Consider the following 12,680-nt stretch of genomic DNA (forward strand, 5'->3'; position numbering starts at 1 on the left):
ATTCGGCCAATCATAACGCACTGGATAGCTGGCCAATCACAGCACACCTCGCTTTTCAGACCGATGAGCTTTGTAAAAATCGACGCGTTTCAGAAAGGTATATACACAATAATGTACAGTATGTGGAAAATAATGTTTTTTGAACCTTAAACCGCATAAACATTTCATTACACCAAATAATGTTCTTTTTAGCAACATCATATGACCCCTTTAATATCTTACAGATTTTAAAAACGCTAGGCATCATACAACTTGCCGAATTTGTAAATACTTAGAGGAAAAACTGGCATCAAACATCATACACTAAACCAGGGGTTTTCAACCTTTTAGGACATGAGCCCCCCCCAAGTTTGTCTAATTTCACTCGCGCCCCCCCAACAGCCAAAAAGTCTGCGATCATCATACACTACGTGATTTTCTGTGAAATCTCAAATCTGGCTCTAGCTTTGTAAAACTAGCATCAACTTGTCCAGTCTGTAAATCGGGGCAAAAACCTTGTAGTATATTCCAGCCTTAAGACAATTCTATGTCTTTCGATAAGCATAGGTTACTGTTCAAAATTTTGGAGTTGGTAAGATTTTTTTTACTCACCAAAGGCTGCATGAATACAGTAAAGACAAGAATACTGTGAAATATTACAATTTAAAATAACTAGTTTTTTAATTTTTTTATTTATTATGTATTTATTTATTTAAAATGTAATTTATTACTGTGATGGCACAGCTGAATTTTCTGCAGCCATTACTCCAGCCTTGAGAAGTCATTTTTCCAGTCTTCAGTGTCACATGATTTTTTGGGAAATCATTCTAACATGCTGATTTGGTGCTCAAGAAACATTTCTTATTTTTACTGTTAAAAACAGTGGAGTTGCTTAAATTTTTTTTTTTTAAAAACCTGATACATTTTTTTCAGGACTCTTTAATTCAAAGCAACTTGAATTAAATCTTTTGAAACATTTTGTCTTACCTGTAACTTTTTTTAAATCAATTTAATGCATCATTGCTAAATAAATAAAAAAATATATGACTCCAAAACTTTAACAGTGATGTGTGTATTACTGAATGTTGCTTTACCTTCAGGAGGTTCAGACATGGGGGGCGAGAGGCAGTACATGTGGTAACCTCGATCACAGTCATCACAGAATAGCAGCTGGTCCTGTGGCAAAGCATGTGAGACTACTTCACAGAGAATCCAAATAAGGATGCATAATGAACTGAGAGAAAGAACAGGACTAGTTTTCACTGAGGAGGTTAAGTAAATTTCTTTTTTAAATTTGATATTCTTTGATAACTCAAGCATTGTTTTAGAAAACAAATACTACCTAGTGCTTAAGAGATTAAGGCAGTTTAAATGCTTTTGTCTAGATAGAGGTAAACAAACTCACATCATTTTCTGAGGTTCCACACATGTTACAGCACTTGCATTCAATGCACTGCCAGCGATAGGTTTTCACAGCAGCCATCATTACTGGAGTGAACTGCAGACACGAGGGGTGACCTGAGAATAGAGAACAGATCAATGATAATTTGGTCAAGAAAAATCCAAAGAGAGCAAGCAGGTGAATGTGTGTGTGTGGCTGTTTTACCAGAACGGCCACAGTCTGAGCAGGACACGAGCACTTCTGATTGGCCAGTTTTCTGGTTCAGGTTAGAATCTCCCAAACAAAAATCACAGTAGTTGTTCGGCAGAGCCAAACCGTCTGGCCCCTTCTTAGGAGCTGGCCGAGAGACAGAAAGAGAACAGAAAACTCCTAGCATCAATCATAGAGTTCAATGAAAATGACACAATCCAACACTGCCCCTAGAAGCTGAAACATTTGTTTAAAACTATTACGCTGATGGCATTTTAAAATCCTGTGAGATGCTGCCTTCGTCGAGCATTCCAAATTGCCCACTTATGAGGTTTCATTTAGGACGCTACCTTAGAAGACAGGCAAAGCACTTCACATGGTTTCGAAATAAAGTCATACTGTCAATACTTATGCAAATTACACTGTGCCAGCCAGTTACAGTTTATAAGAAATATATTTTTAGTTTTATTGCAAAACACTGTGTAAAACATGTCACTCAAAGTGACAGTTAAATGGCCTCTGTTCATTTGGCTACCAGGGTCTGTGCAACAAGAAGCATGATTAATTGCTTACTCTTCGGTTCGTCTTGTAGGGGTGGAGTTGGTTCGCGAATGTCCATCTCATCTTTCTCCTCCCCCTCCTCCTCAGCCAAGTGAGAGTGGGCGTAATGATAACTGAGACCAGGCCTGTTCTTATAGCGCTTCCCACAGACTACACACATACAGAGTACAATGACAAGTTATAAGCACCTGTAATTGTCATTATGCACTGAAACATGATCTGTACTTCAGCACATGGGGCACTGCTGCGTCACACTAAAAGCACTCTCATGCATGAGAGGTCATTCCACCGTTCCTGGCTCTCCTGATGCTCATTCTTCAACAGCATGGCAAATGTTAATATGCTTGCTAATAAGATCGCCCAATATGTTCCACTCAAATAAAAGCAATAGTTCACCACAAAATGAACATCAGCCATGTCGTTCCAAAATGGTATGACTTATTTCCTTGCATAGAACCAAGTGCCCTTTTTTCAATATAGTGAAAGCAAATAGTGACCAACAATAGCTGGCCAATTTCACTGTATGAACAAGTGCAGCTTGGTCATTGTTAAAGGGGTCATATGATGCGATTTCAAGTTTTCCTTTCTCTTTGGAGTGTTACAAGCTCTTGGTGCATAAAGAAGATCTGTAAAGTTGCAAAGACTAAAGTCTCAAATCCAAAGAGATATTCTTTATAAAAGTTAAGAGTCAGCCACGCCTACCTAAAACGGCTCGTTCTAACACGCCCCCACACTGTAAACCCGAACAGTACTACTAACTTATAAAGATTAAGAACACTGCAATTAAAGTCTGTTAAATCGTTGATCAAAATAATGATCTTTAAAATAGCATCATATGACCCCTTTAAATAACTCCTTTAGTTTTCAACACTAGAAAGTTATTTGGTCGGAACATGATAGTAAGCGCATGATGACACAACTTTCACTTTTGAGTGAACTATCCCTTTAAAGTGCCCCTATTATGCCATTTTTAACATTCCTAAAATTGTTTTGGGAGTCTCCTACAATAGGTTTACATGCATGCAAGGTCAAACAACACTTTCGTTTTCTCAAAATATGCTCGATAGAAAATATAAACATCTATTATTTATCATACTTACAAGTTGTGATTCAGTAGCGCTAGCTGGTCCAAATAAACTGGGTACTGAACCATCTTTCAAGAGCAAGCGTTTTGTGAATCCCGCATTGAACTCACAGAGATTAGAGAAGCAGTCGTCAGTAAAATTACGTGTTTGAGAGCGGGTCACGTTGTTCGTGGCCGGCCTACGTAGAACATAGGCGGCCATTATGCAAATGTGTTACTAACGACCCGTTCAGGCTGTTCAGAGTCGATTCTTTCTTTTGTGAGACAATAACTTTATTTATCGTGCACTTTCGTCTTTACAACTTTGCAGATCGTTTGCATTCACATACAGCTACATTACACACTGCATGAAAGGCAATATTCAAAATGGCATAACAGGGGCACTTTAATATCATAAGTATCACACATTCGGGAAATGGGAGTAATAAGTCCTTTGGCAACATAAAAGCAGAGTCACTATTTCACTCTATTCAAAAAAAGGAATGAGAAAAACAAGGAGCGACCTGGAGGTGAAGAGAAGGATGAGTATTACAAGCAGCAAAATAAAAAACTGGGAAACGAGAGAGTTACAGAGAGACAACACAGAGCAGGTATTGAAGCACAAAGAGAGGTGAATAATAGAGGGAGATAAAAAGCAATTTACATTCCAAACAATTTCTATGTATATCTTTAAACACTATATTTTAAAGTATTGTAATTATTCTATGACAAGAATATCCAATTAAGATAAATGTTTCTCACAAATGTTTTTGTGAAAAAGGAGATTGACCACCAATCAGAGAAAGTGTACGAGGAGGAGAAATGTCCAGTAGAATCAATTGCATGCTTAGAATATAATTGAACAAAGCACTGAAGCCTAATACAGTTGAAAGTGAAATGAATAAAATATTGCAATGCACCACAGCTGATTAACTACATACTAAACAAACAAAATGAAATATTGATGTATTGGGACCTAGACATGGTTATACACAAATGTTCAAAAGTGAGTTCAGTAATATTCTTTTTGAAAGAAAGTAATACTTCTATTCAACAAGGATGCATTAAACTGATCAAATGTGACAGTAAAGGTTTTTACATTATTACAAAAGATTTCTATTGTTGATATCAACATTGATAATAAAATTAAATGTTTCTTTGAGCACCAAATCAGCATACTAGAATGATTTCTGAAGGATCATGTGACACTGAAAACTAGAGTAATAGATGCTGAAAATTCAGCTTTTCATTTCAAGAATCAGAAATCACGTTTTAAAATATATTAAAATAGAAAAGTTTTTTTTTTTATTGTAACAATATTACTTGCAATAATGTTACTGTTTTACTGTCTTTTTGATCAAATAAATGCAGTCTTGGTGAGCGTTAGAGATTTCTCTTATTAAAAAAAATTCTAATAATAATCCAATCTAATAATATTTTATCACCAGGTCCCTGCTGATATGGATTCATATGAAGCATGTGAGTAAACTGCTAGAAACAGACAGTTGTAAGTATAAAGTTATTTTCAAACCGTTCACGATGAGAGTACCTCAGTCTGGGAAGTAATATTAAGCCATGCTGCCACAAACAACCTGCTTGAACGTGTCTGAACATTTCACATTGCCCAGAGGCAGTAAAGCTTTTTTAGGGGGAAAAAAGAAATGAATTCTGTGGAAAAATGTCTTCCTGTGAAGCAGCTGTCAGACTTAACGCTGTTCAGGCAGTTTTCCTTATGCAAGAAAATGTAGTTGAATGTGTAAAATGTAGCCATCAATAACCCCTAGTTTCAAAAAAAAGTTCAGTGCATTCTTGTCAGGCACAAATCATGTTTGCAATGCGCACAGAATAAAGAGAAAGAGGGAAACCAAGACATGAGCGGGTGGGGAAGGAGAAGAAAAAGACAAAGAGAATGAGGAAAGGAGAACTAGATGGAAAGAGAGAAAGATACCTCTTTCGGAAGATTTTGAAATATGCTTTTGTTTGAAAGTGTCTGAAAGAGAGAAAAGAGAAAGAAAAGGAGAAAGAAAGACAGAAAGACTCACAGACTGACAACAAGAATCAGGAGAAATAAACTCATAAAGAACATCTGCATCACAGTATCATGACACATTTAAGGGCAAAGACACAAAGGCAGAGAATAGAGATCCAGACCAGAAATATGAAAAAACAACATGACACCTGAAACCATATGGACATTAAGTAGAAACTGTCCTCTGGTTTAGAAAATTAAGCTTACTAGTTTAATCAGGATATATGTGGGATTTGTAAATTACAGCATACAGTATAAAGGAGAATGCTTTTATTTTTTTAAAGAACTTTTCAACAAAAATCTTAATTTTTTAGTTTTTTGTACTTCTGGCCTTCATGAGTAGACAATAAAGAGCTGACTAAGAAATTATTCAAGTTCAGCGTGTCAAATGAGGAAAACCTGGAAAAATGTGACCCTGGACCACAAAACCAGTCTAAAAGAGCAGGTCATATGGGTTTTTGAAAAATATCTCTTTTGCAGTTTATAACGTACCTATCCTTAAATGAAAACAATCTGCATCACAGATGATGTATAAATCTCAATTTCGAAAATTTGACCCTTATGACTGGTTTTGTGGTCCAGGGTCACAAATGATAATGTCTGGTACTTTTTGCAAGCTTTCATGTGGTGAAGCTCATCGTGACCAGCTATGCTGAGAAGGGGTGACACAGATCTTTGATTGTGACTGGATGTGTTACAGTATAGCTCAGCCTATTTATAGCAAAAAGAAGTCGATCTCCAGATGAGATCACAGAGAGGTCAGCTGGTGAGAGTCATGCGGTTTCCTTGAATGCTGTATGAAACTCACTGTCACAGGCATACGGTTTGTCCTGATCCTCCAAAGCAGCTGCTGCTTCCAACTTCTTCCTAGCACTGCTGACACCACGACCCTGTGAAACCGATATTATCATAAATGTATCCTTTTAGATGTGTTTTGCTAACACAAATTAGGGGCCATATTTTAACGATCCAAGCGCATGGGCTAAAGCGCATGATGCAAGTGCACTTAGGGCGTGTCCGAATCCACTTTTAGCGACGGGAAAAATGGTCGCCGCGCCCGCCGCATGGTTTAAAAGGGTTGTCCCAATTCTCTTAATGAGTAATGGGTGTGTTTTGGGAGTAACGTGCAATAAACCAATCAGAGTCTCATCTCCCATTCCCTTTAAAAGCTGGTTGTGCTCGCGCCATGGCGGATTCGCTTTTTACATGGCAGAATTTGCAAGAGCAAAGACTGAACACTTCTCCAGAGAAGAAAGGTTCTGCTCGTGCGTGAGGTTACAGCGAGTGAGCAGACCATATACAGGGCACAATAATAATCTTTTACATAGTAATCCTTTCATTTTTAATATTTGGCATGTTTGTGTTCTTCTGCGTGTCCCTGTGTGTGTAATAAGTAGTGTACGCGCGTTGTTCACCCTCCTATAGGCGCATATTACTAACGCGCTCTTTAAATAACAAAAAAAATGCACGATTGACTTTAGACCAGGTTTCAGTAGGTCAATGGCGCAGTCGATTTCAGTTGCCTCAAAATAGCAACGCGCCAACAATGCGCCTGAACACACCTCGTTTTCAGACCAGCACGCCCATGGGCACAAATGCAATTGCCATTTAAACAATGTGTTGCAGGACGTGAAAATGATCACTCTGTCGGGCTGAAACTAGCAAAAAACACTTGCGTCACGCCTGGCGCCGGGTGTATGATAGGGCCCTAGGTATGTTTACATACTTTGTACATGCATGCAAGTTTAGAAGATCAAGAGTTCACCTTTCCCTTGCCTTTTCCCCGTCTTTTTGGAGTATCTTCTTCATAATCTTCATCGTCCAGATCATCTAGAAAATCATCTGGCTCCAAAATTCTCTACACACAAAAGGGTGAAAACCAATCAGACAGAATAACTAAGCAAGGTGAGATTTAAAAAAAACAACAACAACAGTGACACCTCCAATCAAAATCATAAGCTGTTTTCTCAGTACTTTACGGATCCTGCTGCTGGGGTTTAGTCCCCCGGTAGAGTACTCTGTAGAGTTGGGCTCCTCCTCCCCTGTGCGGAGCTCCAATCCAGATCTTTTATCCAGTGGCTCTCCCTTCAGAAGAGCTTCTAAGCTGCTGCCATCACTGGAGAAAACATCCTTCTTAAGCCCCAGATCCAGCTCTGAAACAAACATACGCACATTCACATCCATAGGCAACTGCACAGAGATGGACAGAAATGTCATCAAAACATACAACTTAAATTAAAACTTAATTACAGGAAAATGAAACAAATACCTAAACACAAATCTATGAATGGCCTACACAGGGAATTACATAAAAACAGCCTCAAATAACATATCTCTACTTTTATTAGACCAAGGAAGTGAGTGGCTGTGTACCGGGCTTTAGAGATGGGAAGGCTAGACGAGGGTCCTCTGGAGGGTTAGCTCTCCTCTTCTTTCTCCAGCGTCGTGCTGGATATGTGTACAACTGACCTGGGGCAACACCTTTGGGGAGAGAGGCATGAAAAAGATACATACAGTAAGTCATGTCTTAAGGCCTTTTCACACTGAACGTGAAAATTCGGCACGATGACGTTTTTGAATCAAAACAATAGATCCCTATGGGGCTATTCACACCAGGCGTGATTATTCGCGGCGTGAAAAAGCGAGAATTTTTTTCCGCCATGTGTGTCGATTTTTTCTCCGTCACTCCACGATGAAACGGGCCGTCCAATCAGATTTGAGATTACATCACGTGCCCGGAGCAGCTGCTGTTGCACAAAAGGGCGAGAGTGGTGGCGCTGTTTTGAAAACCAGTGTAAACAAATACCGAAAAGAGAGAAGAGAGTGGAAGCGGAGTTCTTGTTATCATTAGTATCTGAGAACAGATTTATTCACACGTTCTTTATACAGAATATAATTTCTGTTCATTTGCCACTAAATTATGTGATCTGAAGAGCACTGTCTGTTTTCTTCCATGTGTGCGAGTGTTATGAGTCAGAGTACGTTCAGATCTGTCAATCATGTGATCATATCTCCAGCCATTCCGTATATTTAATAAAAGCATTTAAAACAAGCATTATACATAGTTTGTGTTTCTGGTGTAGAACCAAACTTTATCTTAATTTAATGCTGCGTATTGAGCAGCGAACGATGTTAACTCCATATACAAGATACATATCTGAGGTTGTTGGTCAGCGCCACTTAGCGTGTATTCAATTCAATGCAATTCAAGTTTATTTGTATAGCGCTTTTCACAATACAAATCGTTGCAAAGCAGCTTTACAGAAAATTACGTTTTTACAATATATTTAGTTGTAGCTTATCAGTGGTGACTGTCAAATTGATGTACATATGGCAGAAATGTACGGAAAAATCAATTAAAGACGTAATCAAACAGACGATGAACACCATTAACAGCAATTATTATATGATGCAATCAAACTTGTAGCAATAAAATGCTACAAGTATGTGTGTAGACATGAATTAGCAGAGGGCGATCAATCGTTTCACACTCCGTGTAAAAAGCACCATTCATTGGCGATTTGTCTCACATTTTCGCATTACGCTCAGTGTGGAAAGGCCTTTATGTGAAAATAAGGGAAGGCATAAAAACACTGTAAAAAATGTAAATCCAATTTATTATTTACTTATTTGAGAAATATTTATAATAATTTATGTGTGTGTGTGTGTGTGTGTGTGTATATATATAACATATTATTAGTAGATGTAGATAGATAAAAAATATAGAGATATTAATTATATTGTTGTATAATTATATAAACTCTGTTTACTTGAAATATTTTATTTACATAAATTCATGTTAATAGACACTACTGTGCAAAAGTCTTTGGCCACTAGTATTTTCACCCAAAAAAAAAAAAGGTTTTAAGCCAGTTATTTCTATCTTCTGCTGTAGTGTGTCAGTAGGAATTATCAGTTTACATTTACAAACATTCCTTTTGCCATTAGTTGTAATAATCCAGTGAGATTTTTGTATGCACACAGAGTATGACAACAGCCAGTGCTCCACACAGAGATCTGATCTCACCATTATCGAGTCCGTCTGGGATTACTTGAAGAAACTGAGACAGACTAAATGTAGAAGAATTGTGGCAACTCCAAGATGCTTGAAGAAACCTACCTGCACAGTCGTGTATTTAGATATATGCATATGAAAATAATATATAGTTAAATGTTATAATTAAAATTCTATAAAAAATAGAATTTTATTTATTTAATAATTAACTTGTATTGGTATCAACTCATTTTGATATTTTGACAACAATTGTATTGGTTTGAACTAATTTTGGTGTCAACTTAACACTTAAAAAAAAAACAAAAACAAAAAACACTTCAGTTCTGTAAAGAGATTACTGTGAGTGAGTGAGTGAGTGAGTGTGTGTGTCCCACCTGGTCCTCTGTGCCGTTTCTCCATCCAGAAGTAGCAGTTGCTCTGGGCGACACCTGTCTGAGAGTCGAGGAAGGGCATCCTCACGCTCCTCTCTGCGCACAAACGGGCATTATAGTTGTGACACTGCTCCATAGCGTCCCTGTAATACTGCTCACCCAGCCTACAGACAGAGAAACAAGGCCTACAATAAATGCAACAGCCTGAATCAAATCTAAGTTCTACAAGAGGAGCTTTCTGAAACTCACACAGAGTCTAGAGAAGCCATTTGTCAGCGACAAGCGATAGTGTGTCAACACACACCCTACCACTGCCTCCCTGAAACTAGCTCAACCCTGTTCAGCTTAGCCACCCGTGTGTGTTTGTATGCAGCAGGAGGAGGTCTTGCAGGCATGCAGCTCAGTCATTGTAACTCTCTCACTCCAGCCACTTAGCAGGTGCCGCTGCCGCCCATCACCCCGGCAATCACTAAGAGGCCCGGAGAGAGCACAGGCTAGCTAAAGCCCATGAGATTAGAGCACAGACGGGCGTTGATGTCACAGTGCATGAAACAAAAGCTTAAAGCTTTGCTGTGTTAGAACCAAGAGCTCTGAGGGGTTTAAAGCCCAGACAACAAAACATCTCTGGGATGATCGTCTGCCTCCAAGACGCCAAAAGACAGAGCTGCAGCTTCAAAAGACTCTTGCTCAAAGGGAAAGCACATTCCACAAACCAGACACTCTGACCACATGAACACCTGCTATTAAGATCCACTTTATGGACCGCTCTAAATCCAGGTGTAAATGGGGTCCTGTTTCAAACCATATTCAGAGGTAGTCAGAAATGTGACCACACTGAATTGGTGTAAACACTAATGCACCCTGATTCCTTCCAGACAACAACAAATAACAACCTATACACCTGACAAACATTAAGACTAATTCCGTATCAGATGAGCCACGTTGTAAAATGACTACAAATGCACAACCGTAAACAGCCATGAATGCTGTGAATGTGCATGTGCTTTTTTAATTTACTTTCAGCCGTGGAAGATCTTAAAGGGGTCATGAACTGAGAAATCAAAATTCCCTTGATCTTTTGACATATAAGAGGTTGTTGTACTACAAAAACACCCTGCAAGTTTCAGAACTCAAACTTTCTTGTTAGTCTAAAAACAGCTTATATTGAAGTCAATCTGCCAAAATGACAGGTTGTGGAATGTGCCACTTTATGACGTAATAGTGTGGCTAAACCCCACTTCCGCAGAGGAAAATCAACGCCTGCTTCTACATCACTGTCTGTTTAGTTTTTAACCTGACATCACAGCAGCGTCCATCTGTGAAGGATGTAGGCTGTCAAACATATACAACTGGTAGCCAATCTTAGCAGTGGGTGTTTACTTCTGAGCTCTACAATTTGCCACACCTATTCAAACAGAGCGTTCAGATGAGGGGGTCAAAACAGGACAGAAAATAGACTATTACTTCTAAATTATGTTTTTTGATGTAAAAATCTTGATAACATTATAAGTGGCCTTCAGAGAACAGCACTAAATAATAAAAAAGGCAGTTCATGACCCCTTTAACACCAGGTATAAACAGAGCCAGTCACAGCACTGATTACCTACACAATGCTACCATGAATAGTAACCCTACACCTACAGCTGGACAATAATTCAATATCAATATGTATCGCGATATAATTTTTTTCAATAACGGTGATCTAGCATCCTTGCTAAATAAAAGTATTAATTTCTATAATTTCTTTCCCAAAAAAATAATAAAAATTATACTGAATGGAATAGTGTATAATGTTACAAAAGCTTTTTATTTCAGATAAATGCTGATCTTTGGATCTTTCTATTCATCAAAGAATCCTGAAAAAAAAATGTGTGATGCGCCATGATGTTCAAATCTTGTAGTGTGTGCATGTTTAAGATTTGAGAGAAGATAATCTGCAAAGATTCTCCTTATGTGTGTGCTGCAACCAGATTTCATAATCGGTTAGGATTTTAAAACTCTTGTAGTGTGAGCCCGGATTTAGAGAGAATCACGATGCATTCCAAAAATCTCAGAATTGATCCACGAATCGCGATGCATCGATTTATTGTCCCAGCCCTACTAAAATAACGGAAATAAAAATAAATTGAAGCTAAAGAGAAATATTAAAAAAATAAAACAAAAACTAATGAAAACAATGTGACAAAAGCACATAACAATGACTGAAACTACAAGTAAAATATATAACATTAAAAACTCAATTCAAAATATTAAATAATAATCAACTAATATATGAATAATACTAAAATAACAGTGCCTGATAGATAGCATCCACCCAATGCAATTTCTGAACTTTTATTTACAGGTGACTGCGTGATTGAGTTGACCAATAAAATCAACTTGAGAGCGGGGTTGCGCTTGACTGGTTTAGGAAAAAAAGAAATGACCCTAGAAATATATATCACATCACTAGTGGTCACAGGAGACACCTATTAAACTAGGTGGAAACAGAAACCCATCTCACTTGACCACTTAAGATCGCATCACCAAGACAGATGTTAAAAATGGGTGTTAAACAGGGCTTCCGAGGAGGAGTAAGTGTTTGATACTGCAAAATGAATGCTACAAATTGTGTAAGATGTTAAAGTATGTGACCGGATGGTATTTTATTAGTTCCAATCACAGACAATTTCACTGAAACTGCTTGATAGATTAATTTAATAGACGTGAACCCTTATGGTGACAAAGAACAAATTCTTGATTTTTTGATGTGCAAATTAGGCCTGTCGCAATAATCAATATATGAACTTATCGCGTAATATATGTACATGACTAGGGCTGCACGATAAATCGCATGCGATATTTAATGCGCATCTTGTCAGAAAGCCGGTTCTGTAATCAGCGGTAAATCTCCATCACATGCGTGCTTTCACATGGAGCAGCATTAACTACACAGAGGCGTTGTTCACTGACGAGCTGCGCAAAACCACGTTCATATTCGCGCGATTTTTTGCGCAGCTTGTCATATATTAAATTAAATTATTTAAATAACTGAAAAGATACTTTAAAAATGAAACTAAAACTGCCAGCAG

At 38.0% G+C, this 12,680-nt stretch overlaps 1 protein-coding gene across 3 annotated transcripts in view; it reads right to left on the reverse strand.

Moving 5' to 3' along the window:
• LOC107734150 (zinc finger protein ubi-d4-like) overlaps positions 1 to 12,680 on the reverse strand; it is a 15,380-nt gene that overhangs the window by 1,474 nt on the left and 1,226 nt on the right. Inside the window, exons 2-11 of one of the 3 annotated variants that reach the window (XM_016546017.1) lie at positions 9,613 to 9,773; positions 7,597 to 7,704; positions 7,198 to 7,376; positions 6,989 to 7,081; positions 6,032 to 6,113; positions 5,143 to 5,184; positions 2,144 to 2,281; positions 1,586 to 1,717; positions 1,385 to 1,497; positions 1,074 to 1,155 (exon numbers count right to left, since the gene is read on the reverse strand). In XM_016546017.1, coding sequence (XP_016401503.1) covers positions 1,074 to 1,155; positions 1,385 to 1,497; positions 1,586 to 1,717; positions 2,144 to 2,281; positions 5,143 to 5,184; positions 6,032 to 6,113; positions 6,989 to 7,081; positions 7,198 to 7,376; positions 7,597 to 7,704; positions 9,613 to 9,773 — 1,130 coding nt within the window. Of the gene's footprint in view, positions 1 to 1,073; positions 1,214 to 1,384; positions 1,498 to 1,585; positions 1,718 to 2,143; positions 2,282 to 5,142; positions 5,185 to 6,031; positions 6,114 to 6,988; positions 7,082 to 7,197; positions 7,377 to 7,596; positions 7,705 to 9,612; positions 9,774 to 12,680 lie in introns of those variants that run through there. The other 2 variants (XM_016546019.1, XM_016546018.1) reach the window with 2 other exon arrangements.

This window comes from Sinocyclocheilus rhinocerous, unplaced genomic scaffold, assembly GCF_001515625.1.
Source record: "Sinocyclocheilus rhinocerous isolate Xijiao unplaced genomic scaffold, SAMN03320098_v1.1 scaffold1121, whole genome shotgun sequence".
NCBI classification, from domain to species: Eukaryota; Metazoa; Chordata; class Actinopteri; order Cypriniformes; family Cyprinidae; genus Sinocyclocheilus; species Sinocyclocheilus rhinocerous.